General features: G+C 39.1%; 1 protein-coding gene across 3 annotated transcripts in view; it reads left to right on the plus strand.

Annotated features, from left to right (window-relative positions):
• Nucleotides 1-7,031: 7,031 nt before the first annotated feature.
• Nucleotides 7,032-25,399, plus strand: part of trim2a (tripartite motif containing 2a) — a 32,922-nt gene continuing 14,554 nt past the window's right edge. Inside the window, exons 1-2 of one of the 3 annotated variants that reach the window (XM_016292568.1) lie at nt 7,032-7,127; nt 24,842-25,020. In XM_016292568.1, coding sequence (XP_016148054.1) covers nt 24,887-25,020 — 134 coding nt within the window. In that variant the 5' untranslated portion in view covers nt 7,032-7,127; nt 24,842-24,886. Of the gene's footprint in view, nt 7,128-14,930; nt 15,006-16,643; nt 16,900-24,841; nt 25,021-25,399 lie in introns of those variants that run through there. The other 2 variants (XM_016292569.1, XM_016292567.1) reach the window with 2 other exon arrangements.

Genomic DNA, 25,399 nt, shown 5'->3' on the forward strand with positions numbered 1-25,399 from the left:
GGCTCCATCTTAATAATATCAGGTTGAATCACACTCACCACGGGACGTGGAGGGCGCAGGGGGCATGCCAAGATCATATGCCCTGGAGCTCCACAATATAAACAGAGACCCCGGGTCAGCCTTCTCTGCCGCTCAGCGGAAGATAATCGTTGCTTTTCCACGATCATGGGTTCTTGTGCTGGTTCTGGAGGATAACTGGGCTCTGGTCGGTGGAGACAGGTGGTTGTGGCGTGGACGGGTATGGCTGCTAGACAGGACTGCATGCGGCTCGAGCATCGGATGGACAATTGCATGAATTTTTCCAATCCAAACGAATCATCATAGGCAGCGAGCTGTAACCGAAGCTGGGGTTCCAGCCCCTGTCTGTAGGTGGTCATTAGCGCTCTCTCATTCCATCCACTCGCCGCAGCGAGAGTTCTAAACTTCAGCGAGTATTCGGCAATTTACATGGTCCCCTGTTGTAAGTGGTAGAGTTGCTCTCCCACAGCGGCATCTCCGTCTGTCCTTCCAAACACCTCGCGAAAATGCACCAGGAAGTTCTGCAGGTCTTGAATGATGGGGCTGGCCTGAGCCCAGATCGCTTCCGCCCATTGCAGTGCAGGTCCTGTTAGCAGGGAGATGATAAAAGCAATTTTAGAGGTGTCGGTGGGATACGAGTGCGGTTGCATCGTAAATGTGAGATTGCACTGGAGGAGAAATCCATTGCACTCCTCCGCCGAACCAGAGTAGGGCGCCAGTCGAGCCATGGGACTAGCGATGATGGTAGGCAAAGAAGTGCTGGTTGGGATGGATGAGGTGATGGGTGGTGATGGCGGCAGTGCCGGTGGATGGCGTAGCACTCGTCGTAGTGAGTCTACGAGCTCCTGGAATGGATCGGGGTGACTCATCTGTGCCGTCGGTGTAGGTCCGGTCTCCTGTTACGGAGGAGGTCTGACACAACAGGTTAGTTATATACAAAACAGTTTATTTGGTCACAGTGAGTACTGGTGTCGAGTCCGGAGGAAGTGAGGGTGAGGGAAAGGTCCATGAGAGAGTGCAGAGGATATGGAGAGTGGAGTAATCCGCGTCTTTTGCTTGATTGAGGCTGGAAGGTATCCGGGGGAAGCACACACCTCAGCGATCCGGGAACTAGGAGATACAGGAGACACTTGGAGACGAGGAGACACTAGGAGGAACACAGGAGGTAAGTAATGCAAGAAGTATTCAAAGGAATTCAGTAGCAAAGTCATTGAGTCCTCTACGTGTATACGAGACCAGACAGTGAGGGTGTCTGAGGTGTGTGCTTTTATGCAGGCTGGTAATGAGGTGCTTGATTGGTGACAGGTGCAGGTGCTCAGAACTCAGGTGAGAGGGATCGTTGTGATTGGGTGGTGGCGGAGCCTGGCCGATCTGTTACACATTCATACATAAATCTACATAAAAGCACAACTATTCGTGTACATATAGTCAAGTCACCTTTATTTATATAATGCTTTTCATAATACAGATTGTGTCAAAACAACTGTACAGCATTAATTAGCAAACTAGTGTGTCAATAATGCAAAATGACAATAGTAAACACTAAATTTTCAGTTAAAGGCAGTTCATCATTGAATTCAGTGATGTCATCATCCAGCTCAGTTCAGTTTAAATAGTATCTGTGCAATCAAGTCTACGATATCCCTGGAAATTAAGTGTCCCCAACTAAGCAAGCCAGAAGTGACAGCGGCAAGGAACCAAAACTCCATCGGCGAGAAAAAACCTTGGGAGAAACCAGGCTCAGTCGGGGGGCCAGTTCTCCTCTAGCCAGTTCAGTTCCAGGCTGCAGCAAAGTCACATTGTGCAGAGGGCTCAACTGGTTCCTATGGTCTTGTCCCGGTGGCCGTCTAGGAGACAAGGTCTTCACTGGGGATCTGTCTCTGGGGCTCATCTAGTTGTCCTGATCTCCGCTGACATTCAGGACTGTAGGGTTCCTCTCTAGGTGCTGATCCATTATCTGGGCTGGATATGTACTGGACCCGGGTGACTGCAGTGACCATCTGATCTGGATACAGACTGGATCTGGTGGCTACGGTGACCTCGGAATAAGAAAGAAACAGACTAATATTAGCGTAGATGCCATTCTTCTAGCAAGTACATTGGGTGTTATGGGAAGTGTCCCCAGTTCCGGTTGTCCTAATTAATGCAGCCTTAAAATCCTTTCACGGATTTGAATATTAGAAATGTGTTAGTGTGTAAGCTAGGTTAAAGAGATGGGTCTTTAATCTAGATTTAAACTGACAAAGTGTGTCTGCCTCCCAAACAATGTTAGGTAGGTTATTCCAGAGTTTAGGTGCTAAATAGGAAAATGATCTGCCGCCCGCAGTTGGTTTTGATATTCTATGTATTATCAAATTGTCAGAGTTTTGAGAACGCAGCGGATGTGGAGGACTATAATGCAATAAGAGCTCAAATACTGAGGTGCTAAACCATTCAGGGCTTTATAAGTAATAAGCAAGATTTTAAAATCTATACAATGTTTAATAGGGAGCCAGTGCAGAGTTGACAGAACCGGGCTAATATGGTCATACTTCCTGGTTCTAGTAAGAACTCTAGCTGCTGCATTTTGGACCAGCTGGAGTTTGTTTATTAAGCGTGCAGAACAACCACCCAATAAAGCATTACAATAATCTAACCTTCAGGTTATGAACGCATGAATTAACATTTCTGCATTTGACATTGAGAGCATAGGTCATAATTTAGATATATTTTTGAGATGGAAAAATGCAGTTTTACAAATGCTAGAAACGTGGCTTTCAAAAGAAAGATTGCTATCAAATAGTACACCTAGGTTCCTAACCGATGACTGATATACACAGTATTACACGAATAATAGGGATTAAATATTAGTCTTCAAACTGGATTTAAAAGCATCCAGTGATGGAGAGGCCCTGATCTTCAGACACAGACTGTTCCAGAGCTTAAAAGCAACTACAGGGGAAAAAAGTGTTTAAATCTAATGTGCAATGTTTTGTAGGAGTGCAACTACAAAGTTAAATCTTAAAATAATTATATTAACAATTCAAAAGGGTACACAAATTTAGCGTTTTTGTACACTGATTACATATAAAACTGCTTTCTGGTGTACAGAAACAAACAGATGTTGATTGGTGCACTAAATCATATATTTGTACAAATTATAATATAGGAATACTGCAGTGTAAAAATATTACACTGACTGAACAAACTGTCATTTTACTGAAGACATGTTACAAAATGTGTTTCTGAGCTGCTGTCAGGTTACATTCAGTGTGCTGTCTGGAGGATTATTTAAAAGTTTACAGTTTCGAACACAAAGGGTTGTTTGGTTACACTTTACTTGAAGGGGTGTGCATAAGACTGACATGACACCTTCATAATCATGACATGACACCTACATAATCATGACATGACACATGTCATGAATATGAAGGTTTTTTATACATGTTTATGACAACTGTCATTAAGTGTCATTCGCTCAGTTATGTAATTTTTAATGCAAAGATGACATTGTTTGAGATGTCTTTGTTATGGGCTATGGTTAGGGGTAAGGGTAGGGGTAGGGTTAGGTCAAATAATGTCATATTTGCATTAAAAATTACATAACTGAGCAAATGACACTTAATGACAGTTGTCATAAACATGCATAAAACCTCCTTCATATTCATGACATGTGTCATGTCATGATTATGAAGGTGTCATGTCAGTCTTATGCACACCCCTTCAAGTAAAGTGTTACCGGTTGTTTTATTTATACCGCAACACTAAATATGTGTAATGTTATAGAAATATTATACTATATATTACCTTCAAAGGATATTGTAAAACTGTCTCTATTTTAAATGGACAGCAATATATTGGTGTAATGTCTGGCTACATGGCAAACAGGTTTTCAACATTATTGGGACATATATAAAAATGTAATTAACATTTAATGATCTGTAAGCATTTCACAGATTTCTCTGTAAATTAATCATATAAAATTATTGTCAGCGCAGTAGGGTATCCACTGTGGCGACCCCTATTTGGGAGAAGCCGAAAGGAGAAGAAAAATATTGTCAGTGCACCATAGTCCTACAAATGAACTGCTTCTATTTGTTACATGTTTAATTATTCAGCCATTAAAATTAATGGAAACGTATTAGATATAAAAGATTTCTACATTAGTTTTACAGCCTTCATGTGTCAGACGAAATGACTGATATTTCCAGAATTTGTTAGCCTTGCATCAGAAATTCATGAAACTTAGCATGTTTCTTGAGAATGACTTTTTCTTAATAAATACAACATTTTGAGAAGTTTGGACTAATATTGGAACTACAGGACTATATGTTGTCCATATAGACAACATATAGGAATATTAGTTATGATACAAAATGTCCAACAAATTTCAGATTGAATCTGCTAAACAATGTAATGGATCAGAACTCTCTTGACATTTTTTTGGCAGCATGGTCTTGTGCTGGCGTGCAAGTTTAGGGAAGATTTAAGAATCACTGAATATACAGTACATCACACATGGTTCCAGAGTTTTTAGTTTGACCTGTTTATAGTTGTAATGCCCCCATGCACACATCTGAACACAATTTTTTGTGCATGTCATATTGTCAATGTGTATGAAGTTTCATTTTTCATTAATCAAATGAATCAAAATGGCAATTGCCAGACCATTTAATTGGTTTGTATCTCCACAATGTTTTGACAAAGCAAAATTATTTTGATAACTTTTTTCATAAGGCTCTTTTTGTCATAACGTTTTGTGCAAATTGACCAGCCTAGGAGGAATTTGAAAAAGTGATTTTCAGGAAAGAATGGAAACATTTTAAAAGTGTGGCAAAAGTGTACAAATACAATAGTGTTCCAGCACCTTCTGTAAATATAATTTATTTATACAAGGCACTTTTAATTATGATTGTGGATTCCTGAATGTAAAATGCTTGATGAAGAGGTGTGTCTTCAGCTGTTTCTTGAAGGTAACGATGCAACAAAGTAGCAATCTCAGCAGATTGGATGGAAGTGAATGAAGTTTGTCGAAGGTGACTTTGTTGTGATAGGACCACCAGGCGGCACTCGTTCACTGGCTGTAGATGATATTTGAAAATACTGTAGATCTGTACTGAAGTAGGAGGGCATTGTTCCAGTGGCAGTCCTGAAGGCCAACGACAAAGCCTTAAATGTGATGTGGGAAGATACATTTAGCTAGTGGAGTGAGACCAAGACATGGACCATTTTTGGTTGACTGAAGATCAGAGGCACAGCTGTGTCCTAGATCATCTCATGTCTACCTTCTCGATGAAGCTGCCCTGTTGGCTTAGAGAACAAAAAATGAGAAAAGTGAATTTTAGGAACTATTATGAAAGAGAAGTGAATTTCTAAGTTTTGGAAACAAACAAACCTTTTTGAGGGAAGAGTTGCTGCAAGTCCATTCTTCTTTATTTTTTAACAACAGATACCCCATCCTACACCATTGTACCTTCAGATGGTAAAGCAAAGGACCAGTTTAAACCAGCAAAAGGACCAGCATAAACCAGCAAAGGACCAGTTTAAACCAGCAAAGGACCAGCTTAAACCAGCAAAGGACCATCTTAAACCAGCAAAGGACCAGCATAAACCAGCAAAGGACCAGCTTAAACCAGCAAAGGACCAGTTTAAACCAGCAAAGGACCAGCTTAAACCAGCATCCCAGCGTCAAAACATACCTTTTCAACAGGGGTGGTTCCCTCTGGTGGACAGCGGGAACAGTAGGTTAACTATCATGCCGAAATTAGCTGATTAGCTGGACCACTGACCCATCCAATCTCAGTGGTCCAGCTAATCAGCTAATTTCGGCATGATAGTCCTCTGGGACTTTGGAAACAAGCCAACTAAGCATGTCTGCAGTTTAAAAGCCTTATTTATCATACGTGACACCATCAGTCTGTAGGTAAAGGTAGCAACTGGATGTTGATGTGAAGATAAATCTTTAGCTCAAAGCATATTAATTTGGTTTCTCACTAGTTGCTTCTTATGTTAGTTCTGTGGTCATAAACTCTCTTCTTGCATTATTGCATTCTAAACTGGATTTTTAGAAAATAAGTCAGAAATGAAGGCATTATTTTCAGAGACACTGAAACAAATAGGAAACTCACCACACATTCTTCAGATTGTCCTGTTTCTATAGCTTATACCTGCTTTTGGGATACTCACAATTTTCCACCTGCTTTAACTGATATTTGTTTTGTGTTTGTGGGTAAACAGGGGTCTTAGTACAGTCAATGATTTATGTGCATGTTGTCAAAATTGCCAAGTTTAATCATTTAACTGATTTTTCAGTAGGTTAACAGGCATTTCTTGATTTCAAGATTTCAGCCAAGTGACTGCCTCCAATATAGGCACATTTGTCCAGGCTTCCTGTGTTGATACTGGTTTTTTAAACAACCTCTGGACTAATACTGAAAATAATTGTTATGAGTTCTGTTAATGCCACACATTGATATGGTCTAGGAACATTAACTTACTGTAATGCATTTTTCTGGACTTGTTTATGTATTTTGTCTCTTTTTTTTGTGTGTAATTTTTGCCCACTTGTCTTTGTTCAACAGGAAGATTTATACCTGCACTGATATTTTGTTATAATGTATAATCCGTAATTTTTGGTTTTGTTGCTCGGTAAAATAATGAGTAAAAAAAAAACTTAATCAGTTTTGCCAGACTTTGCTTACTTCTGGGTACAAATTTGTACCCTAAATAAATATGATTAAGTAGGAATACACGTGCATACACATACTGTACTCAACCTGAACTACAGTAACTCTCAAATCCTCTCATCACTGCTGCGTGGTCAGTGAGTTTAACCCACACCTCACAAACCAGTTCACTTCCCCCGCCCTCATTTAAAATACACCCTTGCGATTGGCCACAAACCGCTGCTAGTCAAGGTAACCACGCCCTTACAGTCATTCAAGCGTTCTGATTGGCCACTTTCTACGGCTCCTCCCTTTGGCTTTTGACAGCAGTGACGGCACCGTTAGTTTTGTTATCCGTGACTCACGTTTCATCAAGAGAAAAATGAGTGGACAAATAGAGACAATCTGACGGTTTTATTTGGTGGAATTAAACGTCTTGAGCAGGAGTGCAGACATGGAGATCGCGTAAGTATTTTCAGCAATAGAGAGAAAACAGAAGGCGCAGAGAAAGATACATTTTCCTTACGTTGTGTTGCTGTAATCAGCTCTCTGCGATGACAGGAGCATGCTCCTCACTGTGGCTGTGAGTTTTTGACAATATTTTCATAATGCAACAGGCTTCTTCAACTTTGTATGGCACAGCAGAATTTTTTCATAGATTTTTTAAAATATAAAACGCATAACGATAAATTATTTGTACAGGTGGTTCGTACAGGTTGTAAATTTGTGGTGATATGTACTAAAATCTATCTGTCTGTCTGTCATGATAATATATATACATAGACTACATGATAAATTACTTGATGGTACTTTTAGTTGGCCTAGTGCACAACTACAGTTTTAATATTTTAAATAATTTTCAGGGACTTTGTTATTAAAACCAAATATTTTACTGAAGCTCATCTAGTGTGTTCAGGTGCTTCATGTCACATGAATTTAGCTGTAGCCTACAACATTTTCAGAAATCACAATTTCCATTTATCACTATTTAGTATAGTAGTAAATGCATTCTGAAAATGTTAGACCATATCATTCCTAATGTAAATAGTATTTACATAAGGAATCATATGATCTACCGTTTTCAGAATACATCAACATTGCTATACACGAGCCATTTTCTTTTGTGGTAATTCATTGTAACGTGACAGCTCTGCTCCCTTCCTGCATGTCTGGAAAGTGTTTATCAAGAGTTGCAGACTGTGCACTGACGCCTATTCAAGGAAAATATGCCACTCTGATATAAGATAACGTGTGTGTGTGTGTGTGTGTGTGTGTGTGTGTCTGTGTCTGTGAGTTGTTTGCTACTTTTCGACAGTTAGACAAGACCTTGGTGGTGATCCTTGCTCGCCTATTGTAATTCACTCAGAGGTTGCAACTTTAATGATCTCTGTAATGTATATAATCAGTTGAAGATGCTGCCACACACACACACACACAGTTGTAATAACAGCTTTTTTAACGCTGCGGTACTTTCAAGTCAGCAGTTTGTCTGAATTGACACACAATTTTAGATAAGCATTGTGTAGGACTGCTTGTCTTAAGCAAAATGACTCTGTGAAAGGAAATGCAGATTGTAAACAAGATCAGTTTAACTTCTTGGGCCGTAGAGCACACACTCAAGCAGATATGCCTTCTCAGGAAGCTGATTGGCCCAGTGTCCTGGTTTGCATACAGGAAGGCAGTGGCTCATGATATTTTTAGTGGCACTAAAGACAGAATGTTTTCTATAATTTTAACACTGAACAGAATCATTAACCCACTTTTTTTATCATAATTTATTTTATGCACCTTCTATGCTGTGCACAACCTGTGTGATTATTATTTATTTATTTATTTTTGATTAAACGTGAAGGGAGAAATTTGATAAAATATCCTCTCTGTTCTTTTCCAAACCACTGAAGTGGTTGGTGATTTAAAATACTAGGTCCCAAAAAGGACCATAAAAGTAGACTTAATGTTTTGTGTTGGAAAATAATGATATTTAAGTTATTATAAATCTGCTACAAACTGTCACATATGCAAAAACAAATGATGTTCCTGCACAGTTTAATCTCTGAGAACTTTTTTAAGAAAAAGTTCTGTTCTCCCAAGTATCATGATTTAAATTGACACTTGAGCGATAACCATGATTCATGGTTTCACTATAATTATTTTTAGTATGTAGAGTATTTTTGAACAAAATAGACTTACCAATCTGTTTTAATTCAATTTGAGGCATGCAGGTTGTTGCTGAGGTCACATTATGTCCATTAGTTAAAACAGGATATTTGCCCAAAGAACTGTGGCTGTACACAAATATTGGTTTCATTTAGTTTACTGATAATTAATTGGAGGAACTGAACTACTTACATTTGATCACATAGGCTCTTTGATTGGCTGTACCTAAACAAGGTTGTATTCTCCATACACTATTACAATTGTTGTCCATTCCTGAACTGTCTATCAGTATTATATTGGTAACAAATCTTGTACAGTTACTTATACTTAATGGCTGAGTACGGCATAAATCAATATTGAATTGGCATATGGTGAAATTGACAGATATGCAGTGCATCTGTGTCTACCCTCTGTCCTCATGCTGAAATCATAGTCTCAAAATCTGTGGATAAAAGGATTTGATTTGCATTATTATTCTGTTGTGAAGCTGATGCTTCTCTGCTATATAGTCACACATTTTTTCTGGTTCTTAAAAATATGAATTTGGCTAACTTGAATTGAATAAGCAAAGTTGCCATTCCTCTTGTAAAGTAATGGCAGGATGAATGAGCAGAATTTATGTTTTACTATTGTTTAGTGGTTTCTCCCTGTGTCTAGTGTTGGATGTCACATGTGCCCTGGCAGTGTGTGTGTGTGTGTGAGTCTGGGTTAAAGCCCTGATGAGATGATTAGTGCTGATGAAAGTGGTGGAGGAGGGGCCATGTAAAGAGTCAACCCTGTGTGACATGGATTGTGATGGGCTGTGAATGTATGGCAAAGGTCACATGTCTGTGTACTATCTATGCGCATTTCCTTTAACCTTTTCCGTTAACTGTACTTTTACTTGTTTGTGTGTGCACGTGTATTTATTGTGTATTAAATGTTTTTTATATCTAAATTTTCATTGCATTAATCTGCAGTTGCAAATACTCCTGCTGTGTGACAAATATTACATACCCGTTCAATTATTTAAGAGCTCATAAAAGCTTCAGACTTATTAATTGCAGTTACTAGTGATTCACAGAAATGATTTTTAACCGAAACACAGAAACCAAAGTTAAAGTATTTATTTAATCAAAAAGAAAGTTTTTTTTTATATTCAGTCAATTAATCAAATTTATGTAATAATCAACGCTCAAAACACAATGATTTGTACAAACATTGTTCATAAGGCAGTTTTTATATCAACCTTTTAATAATAGATTTATGTTACTACTCCAATTTGTTGTTATACAGTATAAACATGTAACATGTAAACTTGTTTTCATGACAGATTTATCAAAACATACATTAAATAGCAGGTTAAGTAAAAATATAAGGAATATGTGCATATATTTAGCAAAATGCTTTTTTTCTAGAGTCCCACAAACTATTTTGGCCTAAACCAGAAATTGCTGTTTTAGTTGAAAATTTTTGATTGCCAAAATGTTGGTGCATTGCTAATGTCTAGAATCTACTTATAATGCTTTTGGGAAACGCAGCTCTGTTCAGTTCAGTGATTTGTTAGTGAACAGGTACATTTAAATCGTTTGGTACATATGCACACATTTCTTAATAGTAGGCTTAAAGCACTTTACTGTTGGAGTTTTATATTTAAGGTGCATTATAGTGAATCACTCAATAAATGGAGAAGCAAGAAACTAAAAGCATCCGAGTATTTCTCCTGCACTTGAAAAGTGATTTATTTTTAAATTTTTTTATGTCATTTTTCAGGCTCTGACACACAAAGGCACAACATCAGTCACTTGTCGATAATATTTCATGCTAATTATGGTGATTTTGCTGTGCAGGAAGTGCTGTTGTTGCCTGGTTACAGAAATCTGGCATTAAACTCCCTCCCCCTCTAGTGTGGTATTGTCACAGTTTTGGTTGTGGTGCCCTGGACTGGCCACTTGAGGGCGCTCTGTCTGTTCTATGTTGTATGTGTTAAACTCCATTTCCCATAGTCCCCTGCTTATTAATTCTGTTCTGATCAGTAGCACCTGTTATCATTTACTCATTATCCCAGCTATATATACCATGCTCACTCTGTCTGTCATGGCGTCTGGATTATATTGTCTTCTTGGTTGGTGTTGTCGGTGTCAGGTTTTTGGATTACATTTTGCAACGTTTTGTTCTGTTTTGTCCTGTTTTACTTCTAATAAACTGCACATGGAACTTACCCTGTTTCCTCCTGGCATGCCGTGACAGGTATACTGTGATTTCTAGAGGGATGGAGTAGCAGAGTGTCAGATCTTAAATGTAATATACATTTAACATCCCATTTAATGTAGGACGTGTACAGTGTCTCACTGTTTTCACTTTTTTACAAGATGTACTGTTGTACTAACTCAAAAAAAGTGTATATTGTTAATTCTTACTGTCACATGTTTCATTTTATAACATATTCTTATAGCACAACTAAACTGAGAGTTGACCTTTTTCCTGACTGATACAACAGTCGCTGCCCTCTTCCACCCCACTTCTTTCAGAGGCTCCAGACCCGCCTCTTTGACCTCTCTGATGAGCCTCTACATAAAGTCATTGATTGGTTTCTCTCCCATGCAGTCTATCCTGCTGTATGCTGACAAACTGCAAATGCTCACAAAACACTTTCTACTGTTCATACAGTATATAGTAAAACTGTATTGGTTAGACTGCAAAATTAATTAATTGGTTTTGAACATGTAGTTTAGATGAGAAGGTCTGGGAACCTTGGCCACTTTGAATGGTCTAGGCCCGCCCAAGAGGCCATATGACTGACAGGTAAAGCAACCAATCACGTTTTGTTTTATGGGCGTGGAAATGTCCCAACAATAACAGCCACCGGTCCATGGGCAAGACATCTGAGGCTGAAACTAGTATTTATGTATTCTAATTATTGATTAGCCATTAAAGTCCCCATTAAAGTTATTATTAGTTATTATTTAGGTTATATTTTTGTCAGCATGCTTAAATATTTTTTTAAAAACAGCACTTTTTGCACTTTTAAAAAAGTAAATCTACATTGAAATTAAAAGAGAACTTTCAGTTGATAGTTTTAGTTTATAACATATTTTCCTCCTTGACCTGGTGGATGTATGGTAAATAAGATCAATAAGAGCCATCTGTGACCCGTGCTGGCAAAATGAGTTGGATATTCGGATTGAGCAAATTTCTTTTTATTTTCACATTCTCCGTTAAAATACCTTCAAAATGATATATGACTTATGTCAGACTCTGTTCCGTGTTTTGTGTGTGTTTTGCTCCTCTTGTGTTTCCTTATGCCCATATTTGGTTATGTTCCTGTTCCTGTCCTCATTGTTTCATTATTAGTTCATTAGTATCCACCTGTATTTGTTAATTATCTTGTTTAGTTTGAGTATTTAAGCCCTGTGTTTTTCTGTATCTAACCTAGTATTAACGTCGATGTTGTGGTTCTTGTGTGTCTCTGCCTGCCTTGTGCTCCCTGCCTTGTATTACCCCTTTTGGATTATGGATTAAAAACTGTTTATTTTGAGTTTATCCTCATCTCCGTGTTCTTCGTTTTGCCACAGAAGTCAACCGTGACAGAATACCAGACCTATACAGTAAGCAGCGCCCCTTCTCCTCATTTTGTTTTTTCGGATTTGAAAGTCTTTTGTTTTCTTGTTTTTTTCCCCACGGCATGGAAGTCGCCGCTCATTTTTCTGCCTTAGCCCACTGAGATCTCCCCTTCATGGAGTAAGAGTGGGAATTCTGCGGGATCACCGCGAGTACTGCGAGTCCGCCGGCCGCTCATCAGTCAAGTCTGCCAGCCGATCCTCAGTCAAGTCTGCAGGCCATTCATCAGTCAAGCCCGCCGGCCGCGGCTTACGCAAGCCTGCCGGCCGCCCTGTTCACCCGTAACCAGAAGAGGAGGATGAGGAGAAATGGATGGCTCACGGCCCTCTTCCTCACCCGAGAGCGCCCCCCAGAGCTTGCTCCAGTGTCAGCTCCAGCCCCAGAGTTCGCTCCAGTATCAGCTCTAGCCCCTGACCAGAGTCAAGTCATGTCCCCTGGAGCCATGTTTGAAAGTCTTGTCGTGTCCATAGGAACAGTTCCAGTCGGTCTTGTCTTGTTCATGGAGGCTCGTCTAGGGCAGGCGGCTTCTCTTGTCATGGCCACGCAGGCCATTCCCAAGCCGCTTGCTTCTCCTGTTGCTTCTAGGAAAGCGGTTCCTGAGCCTAACCCTGAGAGGGCCCGTGACTCCACGTCCAGCCCAAGGAGGGCTGTTGTACTCACGTCATGCCCAGAGAGGGCCTCAGATTCCAAGACTAGCCCAAGGAGGGCTCCTGTTCCTGAGATTAGCCCATGGAGGACTACTGTTCCTGAATTTAGCCCAAGAAGGCTCTGAATTAGGCCCAGAGAGGGTCGCGGTCCCTATGTCTGACCCACAGAGGGCCTCCGAGCACGTAATCTTGGGGGAGGGGTTATAGGGCTCTAGCCATAGAGGCCGGGGCGGGAGCTGGTGCCACAGCCTCAGAGGCTGCTCCGCCATAGCCTCCTGGACTGTCTGATCCGCCATGGCCTCCTGAGTTCCCTACTCCACCATGGCCTCGTGGACTGTCTGATCCGCCATGGCCTCCTGGACTGCCTGCTCCGCCATGGCACCCCCGAACGGGTATCGATGAGGACAGGAACATAACCAAATATGGGCATAAGGAAACACATAAGGAGCAAAACACACACAAAACGTTGGATGTTGTGAGGTGCAAGGACACGCCTTCCGGGAGGGGGGAGTAATATCAGACTCTGTTCCGTGTTTGGTGTGTGTTTTGCTCCTCATTAGTATCCACCTGTGTTTGTTAATTATCTTGTTTAGTTTGAGTATTTAAGCCCTGTGTTTTCCTTTATCTAGCATCTGGTATTAACGTCGATGTTGTGGTTCTTGTGTGTCTCTGCCTGCCTTGTGTTCCCTGCCTTGTGTTACCCCTTTTGGATTATGGATTAACTCGTCTCCGTATTTCTTCGTTTTGCCACAGAAGGCAAACTTGACAACTTGTTGGACAAATGACTGAGCTACAGCCATTTGAAGGTGATAGTCAGCAGAGTTGATTTTGAGAAAAATCGAGTTAAAGTTTTCTGAAAATTCCAAAGCAAAATCACCAAGCAACGTTGCATATTTTCCTCCACTTCTTTTCTTAATAATAATTACTATATTAATCACAATATAGCTATTTTTATTTTATCTTTGTTATTAAAAATAAGAACAAAATGTAAATAAACAGTAGTTTAATCAAGAGCAGCGAGTGATTCCTTCTTTTCTGTTAATGATTGATTAACATTGAGACAGATCTATATTAAGACCTACTGTAATGCATGGATCAAATATAATGTTACACATCAGATTACCATTAACTAAAACGTTCATGTAAGACATGACAGAGAGGCGCGTCGTATGCACGCACTTTGCAAATGTCAGTCAGCGTGATCTTTTTTTTTTTTCATCAGCATGGGTTTGAAAATCATATTTCACTTAGATATGATTATTCACAAAGCTGGAATGCAGCGCTTTGCAACAATAGACCTACAACTTGTGGTGAGAAGCAGTAGCAGTCGTCCAGAAGTGAGCAGAGAAAAAGGTACTCCTCTCAGAAAACGTACAAATAACAAACATTTTAGATGTTTAATTACTATTTGGAGCATTGGGATCGCTAGAAGAGGGCTTAATTAACTCATTTTTGTGAAAACCTCAAATTCAACCAAACCTGACATTTTTCACTTTTGCCTGTATAGCTCAAAATTAGACCGTGTGCATTCCGACTGCCAGCACGGGTCACATATGTTTGAAACAAACATACATTTAGCCTAAATACTTGCAGTAAAGCTTTTTAACAATGGAACACCTGATTTCATACATGCATGAGTATGAGTTTTACTCAAAACTCTACCCTACATTAAGCTAAAATGTTTGTGTTGTTTGGACTGATGTGGTCAGGGTCTTGGTCATCACCATGGTCACTGTTCAGTACAGCTGTGTGAAGCTAATGTGGTCAATTGCCAAGGCAGGTCATAAACAAAACAGCTGAGCTCAGTGTCTGGAAAGCCCTGTGATGGGCTGGACTGTTGAGAACAACATCATAGCAGAGCTGAGCTGAATGTTTGGCAGTAGTGCTTTGCTAGCTGTATGCTGAAGAAAACTATTAGGATTTCTCTGTAGAAATGAGAGTGAGTAAACCCAACCATGAAAGTTCTGTTTAGAGCAATACACATTATAATGTGTAATATAGTGCTGTCTTATATTGATGTGTGATTGCATGATTGCTTTTGCTTTGATTATGAAGGTTTATGTTTTTTGTTAATGTGTCTATCAGTTATGCAAGCACTCAATGCTTGTAAATACAGAATAGACTTGAAATATCAGAAATGGTGTTGGTATTATAGTTTTTAAATATATTTTTTGAGTGACTGGAAAATTCAAACTATGCTACTTGCAGATATGAACAGTATATGAATTTATGTCTCTCCATTTATGCTTTTGTTCTATTTCAATATACCTGATTGCTTTATTGTACACATTGGGTAACAACGATTGCAAATTTTCGTTAATTCGAAGATATAATCTGAATATTTATTATGAATCATAACCAGTTATAATTCATCATAAATATTCCCCTTTTTAGAGCTAATAAATAATAATAAACATTACAGTAGTGTTACAATTTCAATAATTATTTTAAGTTAAAGTGTATTTAACAAAAAATATAATTTGTCATCATCTACTCACCCTAATGTCATTCCAAAACCCATAACACGTTTATTCATCTTCAAAAAAACTATTTCTGTATCTCAATTGAAAGTCCATGCACTTTCAGAAGAAGAACAAAATTTCTAACAGTGTGCAACCAAAACTTTGATGCTGCAAAAAGTTCATAAAGGCATTACAAACAGAATTCATATGAATCAAGTGGTTTAAACCAATTCTTCTAAAAAGACATCATTTATATGATGAATGGTTTTAATATAGGGTTTTATTCACATATAAATATGAAATATGGCAGTCGGAAGCTCATGCTCGATTGATGCTCAAGACCAATGTTTCCGTGTTTACCATATTTGATGAGCTCTATGTATGCTCCTTGATAAGTGCACATAGATTCTTTTTGCTTGACACTTTGATACATCTGTTTTTTTATTTTATTTTATTTATTGTGTGTGTGTGTGTGTGTGTGTGTGTTTGTGTGAGACAAAGCTATTCTTTTCCATACAATGAAAATAAAAGTTTACCACTGATACTGGTCCCCATCTGTTTCAATGTATGAAAAGAACAGCTTGGACATTCTGCTAAATATATATTTTTGTCTTCCACTCAAGAAGATGATGTATATATGTTTGGACTGACATGAGGGTGTTTAATTATTTTTTTCATTTTACATCCCTACAAATTGGTCATGAGCACATTTCTCAATTATTTACCAAATTCATGTTTCTAAGGCTTTTATGCTTTAAAGTTTTTTTTTTTTAGTAGTAGTAGTTTAGATTGTGCATGTGTGTGTGTGTGTGTGTGTGTTCAGCCCCACAGCATCCCTCTCACAATTCTGACTACCTTACAGTGAGTCAGCACTAATAATGCATGCTGACAAAAGCAGCTGTATCTCATTGGCTTGCGCTTTCTCATGTTCCCCCTCTCTCTCTCTCTCAGACATCATTGTTCAGTTTAATCTCCTAATGCCCTATTGGCTGAGAACTGGTCCCGGCATCTGCGCCTTCATCTCTTCTTCTAAGACTCAGAATTACATCACAATCCCACAATGCTTTGCAAAGTGTACTGCAGTGAGTTAGCATTTAGAGAGAGAGAGAGTTGGTGAGAGGAAAAAGGGAGGGAGGAAAAGTGAATGTTTACATGGTGAATTTATGAATGACGTCGAGAGTGAACGAAAGAAAGGTGTGGCCTGATTAAAGATCCAGAAAGAGCGAGAGTTTGTGTGCTAGTTTGAAATGAGCTGTCATCTTTTTGCTGGCTTAGCGGTGCTCAGATATCTTTCCTGCTCAGTGCAGACAGAAATGCAGCATTGCTGGGTATCAAAATGTGGGATGGTGCCTTGAGAACAACAGCTTGATGGTAGGTTTCAGTGGAACTCTTTCTGATATGCACTGCGGATGCTCCATTGATTCTCTCACAATGCTGCTGGTAACATTTTGTCATTGTGGATAATACTTAATGTTTTGACAAACTTATGATGGATACAGTAATGCTTTATTTTTGCTCATTTGTGGGGAAAAAATTCACATATATCGATGGATGATATATATAGTTCTTGATACAACTTTATGGTTGACAAAGAATAACTGCATTATATTATGAATTCTGGAGCTGTTAGTCTGGTGTGTAATGTTAGATTTTTTGTGGTATTTAGGGGTAAATTACTGTTGTTCATCAGTCGAATAGTACAATCAGATGTCTTCATCGTGTGACAGAGAAATTGTGCGCCAGGCTTGCTTATATAAATATTATGTAACAGAACCAAGCCGGGATGGCATGCGGAAAATGACAGGGGCTTTTAGGAGTCTAGGAAATTTGTTTGTTTTAGAGTCTGACTATTTGGAATATGTGACCCTGGACCACAAAACCAGTCTTAAGTCACACAGGTTTATTTGTAGCAATAGCCAACAATACATTGTATGGGTCAAAATTATGCATTTTTCTTTTATGCCAAAAATCATTAGGATATTAAGTAAAGATGTTCCATGAAGATATTTTGTACATTTCATTTCCCTACTGTAAATATATCAAAACATAATTTTTGATTAGTGATATGCATTTCTAAAGACATAATTTGCACAAATTTAAAGGCGATTTTCTCAATATTTAATTAAAAAAAATTTTTTTTTTATCTCCCTCAGATTCCAGATTTTCAAATAGTTGTATCTCAGCCAAATATTGTCCTATCATAACAAACCTTACATCGATGGAAAGCTTATTTATTCAGCTTTCAGGTGATGTATAAACGTAAGTTTAAAAGAAATTGACCCTTATGACTGGTTTTGTGGTCCAGGTTCACATATATAGGCTATCTACAATGGTAAATGACTGGAAACCACTATAATGGTAAAGACAGAAATATCATTTTTGGTGGGAGTTAGGGGTGGTGGAATACATATATAGAGTTAAGGGTCCACACCATTGTTGCCTTGAAAGGGAACTCCTGATGTCAATTTAGTACGAAATAATTATATGTGTGTGCGATTTATTTACTTATTTATATTTATTTATCAAAAATAACATTCAACTGCTGTCAATACATAAACCTATCTCTTTACATTGCTAAAAATGTAAAGTAGTTAAGTTACATATTTAAAAATGATGTAACATCAGTCATTTGTGTAAATGTCTTAATATTTTGATTTCAACAATCAAGAAATTGTACACCCATGAATTAATTTGCTATTTTTCTGTGTTTAGCATAGGGACAGATATACTGTATCTAGTAAGTTTTGTATAACACTTTTTTCTTAAAAATAATTTAGCAACACAAGCAATACATTTTTTTTATTTGCTAATATCTCACATTTCTTCAAAATCTCACATGCGTTCCCTCTCGAACTCACAGCCTTGTATTTCTTTCCTTTCAGCCTTATCTCAGTTCTTAATTTTTCAGATTTTTTCCATCTGTGCTATTTTTTTATTGTTGGTATATGAATGCGAAATATAGACATTTTTGCCAAATGCCCCATGTCTCATTGTTTTTTCAGCATCTTCCACCTTGAGCTCTGCCATTTGACACCATGTCAAATAAAAAAAATAATTGAAAAGGGCATCAAATCGGTGTCAATTCTAAAACAAGACAAATCAGATCAATCTGGGAGCAGGATAACCATATATACACACAGTATACAAGCCTACTGTAATGGAAGAGGTCTGACGCAACAGGTTATTATAAATCAAACAGGTTTATTGGGTCACAGAGACTACTGGGGTAGGGTTCAGAGGATGTGATGGTGAGGGAATAGTTCGAAGGATATGATGAGCGGGGTAATCCGGGTCTTTGGCTGTACAGGAGCTGGAATGCAGGCAGGAGGAGCACACACCTCAGCGATCCGGGAACTAGGAGGAACAGGAGACACTTGGAGACGAGGAGACACTAGGAGGAACACAGGGGGTAAGTAATGCAGGAAGTATTCAAATGGAAGCAGTAGCAAAGTCATTGAGTCCTCTACGTGTATACGAGACCGGACCATGAGGGTGGCTGAGGTGTGCTTTTATGCAGGCTGGTTGATGAGGTGCTTGATTAGTGACAGGTGCAGGTGCTCAGAACTCAGGTGAGAGGGATCGTTGTGATGATTGGGAGGTGACTGAGTCTGGCCGATCTGTGACAGTACTCCCCCCCTCCCGAAAGGCGCATCCCGCGCCGTAACAATTCCACCGGGGAGGGGGGGTGGGCGCCCTGGAGGCTGGTACAGGGTGGAGACCCGGGAGGCCTCCAGGGCGGATCAGGGGCTTCGGGCTGCCATGGCGGATCCTGGAGCTCGGGCTGCCATGGTGGAGCCTGGAGCTCGGGCTGCCATGGTGGAGCCTGGAGCTCGGGCTGCCATGGTGGAGCCTGGAGCTCGGGCTGCCATGGTGGAGCCTGGAGCTCGGGCGGCCATGGCGGATCCTGGAGCAGGGAACTCGTGAGGCCAGGGCGGAGCCGGGGACCCGTGAGGCCATGATGGATCCTCTGTGGCCTTGGCTGGCTCAGCTATGGGGATATGCTCCCCCCCCAAAAGTTTCTTGGGGAAATCTACGGGGCTGTACTCGGGGCCTGGAGCCCTCCCTGGGCTTAACCGGGGGACAGGAGCCCTCCCTGGGCTGGACTCGGGGACAGGAGCCCTCCCTGGGCTGGACTGGGGATCAGGAGCCCTTCCTGGGCTGAACTGGGGATCAGGGTAGCACTTCCGTGGTGCTGGCACTGGAGGGCGCTCTGGAGGAGCAGGCACAGCAAAGCGCCTTCGAGGAGCTGGGACTGGAGTGAGCTCTGGGGCTGGAGCCGACACTGGAGCGAGCTCTGGGGCTGGGGCTGGGGCTGGAGCCGGCACTGGAGCGATATTCATCCTTGGGGCTTGCCACACTAACATCCTCTCGGCTTGCCACACTAACGTCCTCTCGGCTTGCCACACTAACGTCCTCTCGGCTTGCCACACTAACTGCCGGCTGACTTGGGGAAGCCGCGGACGGCGGTGGACTGGTTCTGGCTCGGGACTGGACACTCCCCAGACACCGCCTTCTCTCCAACACAGGCCAGTGGTGTCTGGGAGGTCCAAGGGGCGATGGGAGTTGGCCCAAGCCAGAGCAGATGGTTGAGGGGGGCATCGTCCATCGCCGTCTCCATCAAACAGGTTTATTGGGTCACAGAGAGTACTGGGGTAGGGTTCCGAGGATGTGATGGTGAGGGAATAGGTCGAAGGATATGATGAGCGGGGTAATCCGGGTCTTTGGCTGTACAGGAGCTGGAATGCAGGCAGGAGGAGCACACACCTCAGCGATCCGGGAACTAGGAGGAACAGAAGACACTTGGAGATGAGGAGACACTAGGAGGACCACAGGAGGTAAGTAATGCAGGAAGAATTCAAATGGAAGCAGTAGCAAAGTCATTGAGTCCTCTACGTGTATACGAGACCGGACCATGAGGGTGTCTGAGGTGTGTGCTTTTATGCAGGCTGGTTGATGAGGTGCTTGATTAGTGACAGGTGCAGGTGCTCAGAACTCAGGTGAGAGGGATCGTTGTGATGATTGGGAGGTGACAGAGTCTGGCCGATCTGTGACACATACAGGTGCATCTCAATAAATTAGAATGTCGTGGAAAAGTTCATTTATTTCAGTAATTCAACTCAAATTGTGAAACTTGTGTATTAAATAAATTCAATGCACACAGACTGAAGTAGTTTAAGTCTTTGGTTCTTTAAATTGTGATGATTTTAACTCACATTTAACAAAACCCCACCAATTCACTATCTCAACAAATTAGAATATGGTGACATGCCAATCAGCTAATCAACTCAAAACACCTGCAAAGGTTTCCTGAGCCTTCAAAATGGTCTCTCAGTTTGGTTCACTAGGCTACACAATCATGGGGGAGACTGCTGATCTGACAGTTGTCCAGAAGACAATCATTGACACCCTTCACAAGGAGGGTAAGCCACAAACATTCATTGCCAAAGCTTGGCCATCACAATTAAAAGAACCAAAGACTTAAACTACTTCAGTCTGTGTGCATTGAATTTATTTAATACACAAGTTTCACAATTTGAGTTGAATTATTGAAATAAATGAACTTTTCCATGACATTCTAATTTATTGAGATGCACCTGTATTAGAATATGTTATCATTGTCATATAAGCAGCAGTATATGGGAGTTAATTCACTTCTGTTGCATTCCGTCTAGCAGCTGATTTTAATTTAAGAACTTGTCCTGTGTGAACACCCCCTTATGCTCTGGTTCAGATGTTCACGGCCTCTTTCCGTCTCTCAGTGTTGCTATGGTGATATGGTTTCGGTGAAGCTCAGAATGAGGGGGTGGATGATGCCCTTGAGGGATCCACTTCAGCACTGTGGATGTGTCCTGCTTCTTTCCATCTTACTGATCTACAGTATTTGTGACATGCCCTACATTGCAAGCTAATCTGCACTTTCTTTGAATCAAATCTCAGATGGCAGTTTGTGGATGTTTTCTCATAAATTGCTTGTTTCATCTCTAAAACCGGTGTCTCCCTAGCCATTTTTTCCAGCTGATTTTCAGTTTTAATATATACAGTTGTATGATATGTAAATAGCACAGTCAGGAACATCACAATGTCTGACAGATGCTCTCACAACTTACACTTATCATTAGTTCTTCTGATGTTATCAATGATGTACTACTTCCTCTCTATTTCCTTATTGCAACTGGGCATGTCAGGTTTATAAATAATAAACAGGCATTGTTGATGTGTAAATGTGTGTTCATGCGTTAAAGTGCATTCCACTGTCTCATGTCAGAATTTTACAGAAGTACAGAATAAGCTAGTTGCAGTTTAGTTTTAGCTGAGGAGAATGTTTTTTGAATGTCACAGTATATTTACATAATACAGAACTGTTTTAGAATACTGTTATATAATATTATGTACTGTCCGTTTTTTTAATAACATTTTTTGTTTAAGTTTGAGTAATTTTTACTTATGTGATTTTATATTTTTTATTAAATATTTCTATAGCTGTTAATTAATGTTTATTTCCTTTGTAGTTTTAGTACAGTTAAGTGTATATTTAATGTTTTCATCTAATATTTATATTTAATTTTATTTCAGCTTTGTTTCAATTACCAAAACAATTTTAATTGTAATGCTTTTAGTTTTAGTTAAATAGTAACAACCCGTGGTACAGAGCAGTGCCCTTCAGTACCAATGACTTTGCACAACTTTGACATGTAGTATTGGAATTAGGAATTGAGTTGAAATGGGTTACAAGGACAAGACGCTCACACAGTAGCTATGCTTAAAAAAGTAGTGTTACTGATAAGAAGAAGAGCTTATGATCAAGATCATCTAGCTCAAAGGACAGTGCTGGAGGCAGAGCAACATAAAAGGAAAAAAACACAAAGAAAAGAAACAGGATTGATCTACTCCCCACAGGAAATGATAGCAATTACAGAACAAATGGGTTTGAGTGGAACCATACTGGTATTGTGGTAACCTGAAGCATTTTAATCTTATAGCATGAAGTCTCAATTTTCCTCACCACTGAGAATGGACTGGATGAGACAAGCTGTCTGTTTGTCATTAAAGATCAAATTTTAGAACTTGTTTTTATTACTGTATTTGTGTTCTTGATAAGGTAAAGTGTTGTTCCAAACCTGTACGAATTTCCTTTTTTTTGTTGAACATAAAAGAAGATATTTTGAAGAATGTTGGTTACATTGTTTTGGTTTATTTTGAACGTTTACTCGACGCACATACTACAGATTCGGGTGTGCAAAGTACTATTTTTGAAGAAAATAGTTGACTTCCATTGTATATTTGCCCCAAATATCTTTTGTGTTCAACAGAAGAAAGAAACTCATTTAGGTTTGGATCAACTTGAGGGTGAATAAATGATGACAGAGTTTTCAATTTTAGGTGAACTATCCCTTTAATTTGACAGAATTTTTATGGGAAAGTTGTTTTTTCCAGTGTTTACGATCTATCCACAATAAGAGTGTGTTGCTTTGTTAGACTTGAATAGGTTTCCAAATATGTAAGAGATTTATGTTTCACTCTAAAATTATTACCTTATACAGCATCCATTGCAGACAAGCCCGTATATTTTCTCTTTATGAGCTTTCATATGCCACACCAGACTGTCTTTTCCAGTCTGTTACATAGATATTGTCCAGAAGCCTGTATTTAGAGTTCTACTTTCACTGAGCACTTTGTGGTCAGTGGATGGACTCGCAGATGCATGATTCTGCTCTGCTCAGCACTCAGGACATCTGGAACATTCTTCTGCTTGACTTTGTGCAATGTGTGCATTAAAACAGACAGCTTTTAAATGCCTAATTAAAAATGTACTGCAATGGCTGTATCTGTTCTGAAAACATTGTGTGCTCTTAAAAACTCTGTTTTTAAATAAAAAAAATATTTTTATAATTTTATTATATAATATTATATAAGTGTCTTTAAAATACAGCTGTGAAAAAAGTGGAAAATGCACTAATCATTTAATAACACTGTTAAATGTAATATTTATCATCTAAATCAAATCTAATGTAATGTAAATCAAACCTCAAAATGAACAGGCTCTATTAATTTTTCATACTTCACAGTATAAAATTGTAAAACAATGAATTTAATTTCTAAAGTATTATCAAATTTAATTTGCTTAGACACGTATATAGCCTATATTAATAATAATACAATTTCTTAATAAGAGTTTTTAATTGGCTTTTGGATTATTGCAGAAAATAAGCTCTGTGACCAATGAAACTGACTCTTACACATTTTGCTCATCACGATAACCTTCACAAAAGAAAACTTGTTTGAATTCTGAAACCAAAATACAAGCTAAATGTAGGTAAATATAGGGTATTAACAAACTATGGTTTCATGACTTCAACATCACCACCATTAGGCTTCTGACAACTCTTTAAATTTGTATATAAAAAATTCTCTAAAAGATGGAGATACAATAGTTTGCAAGAGCATAATTCTAAACACAATGAGGCTGTAAAAGCAGACTAGTGTGATAATGTTTAATGTCCCTAACAAACTCTATAGTCCCATTTAAGTACTTGTTAGCAAACGGCTTTTTCAAGAAAAGCTAAATCTTAAAAAAAATAATTAATTAGAGTAGGTATTACTGATATGTTGTAAAATAAACTGTGAAAATATCTTGTTTGCTTGTGTTAAAGGGGTCATATGATGCTTTTTTAAAGATCATTATTCTGTGTATTTGGTGTAACAGAATATGTTGACGTGCTTTAATGTTCAAAAAACACATTATTTTAACTTCAGGGATCTTATCTATGCACAATCAGCTTGTAACACTCCAAAGAGAAAGGAAAACTTGAAATCGCATCATATGACCCCTTTAACCACAGATCGTATTTCAGGCATTTAACCAAAGATGAATTCAAAAACCCATTGACTTCAAGGCGATGGAACTAGAAGTGCTAAAACCCTTTTCAGGCTTTTGGCTTACAAAAATATGTCATCCCTCCCTATAGCACTCTATTATCATCTTACTGTTCATCTGAGTCATGGCTGATGTTTTACCTTTTAGATTATTCATTTGGACTTGCTGCTCACTTTAACACAGACATAAGTCAATACAGCACGCTTTAATTATTAATCGGCCTTGTAATGGTTAAAAACTCAAGATTTTGTGAGAACTGGGATTCCAGTGTTGTGATGTGATATTTACTGCTGCCTCTAGCACCTTGTTTGTATGAATTAATGCAGTTTATTTTCATACAAAAGAAATAGCTACACCTTGTGGGCCTTCCCAGGAAAAACATCCATCTAATTTTTATTTTATCATCTATTTGTATTAACTCCAATATCCTCTCCACAGGGTCAGGGCTGAAGGAGTGTGGGAGGTCTTTGACAGAGTGTTAGGATGGCAACTGAAGCTTCTACCCTCCCAAGTCCTGTGGTGCGTCAGATCGACAAACAGTTCCTGATTTGCAGCATCTGTCTGGATCGCTACAACAATCCCAAGGTCCTTCCCTGTCTTCACACCTTCTGTGAAAGGTATGTAATTTTTGGACCTACATTATATTGCTCAATTAAATTTTTTTATTGCTCAAATTATTTACAATTATTAAATATTTGTTTTGTTAGCTGAGTGTAAATTACATTATTACATTAACCTTTACATTATTGTAAAGGTGATTTTACTGATTAGATAGCTTTATAATATGAAGAGCACAACTTATATGCAACAACAATAACAATATGCAAAATTAACATTACATAAGCTCAAAACTGACAATTTTGTTAATGCAGGAGGAAGCACAACAATATATTACTTCAAAGCTGCAGCTCACCTTATCACCCAGCATTTATCCCATTACACTTCCTCTCATTGGCCAATAATGACAGGGGAGTGATTAGTAGTCATTATTGCTGA

Source organism: Sinocyclocheilus grahami, unplaced genomic scaffold, assembly GCF_001515645.1.
Source record: "Sinocyclocheilus grahami isolate Dianchi unplaced genomic scaffold, SAMN03320097.WGS_v1.1 scaffold288.1, whole genome shotgun sequence".
In the NCBI taxonomy this organism is placed as follows: Eukaryota; Metazoa; Chordata; class Actinopteri; order Cypriniformes; family Cyprinidae; genus Sinocyclocheilus; species Sinocyclocheilus grahami.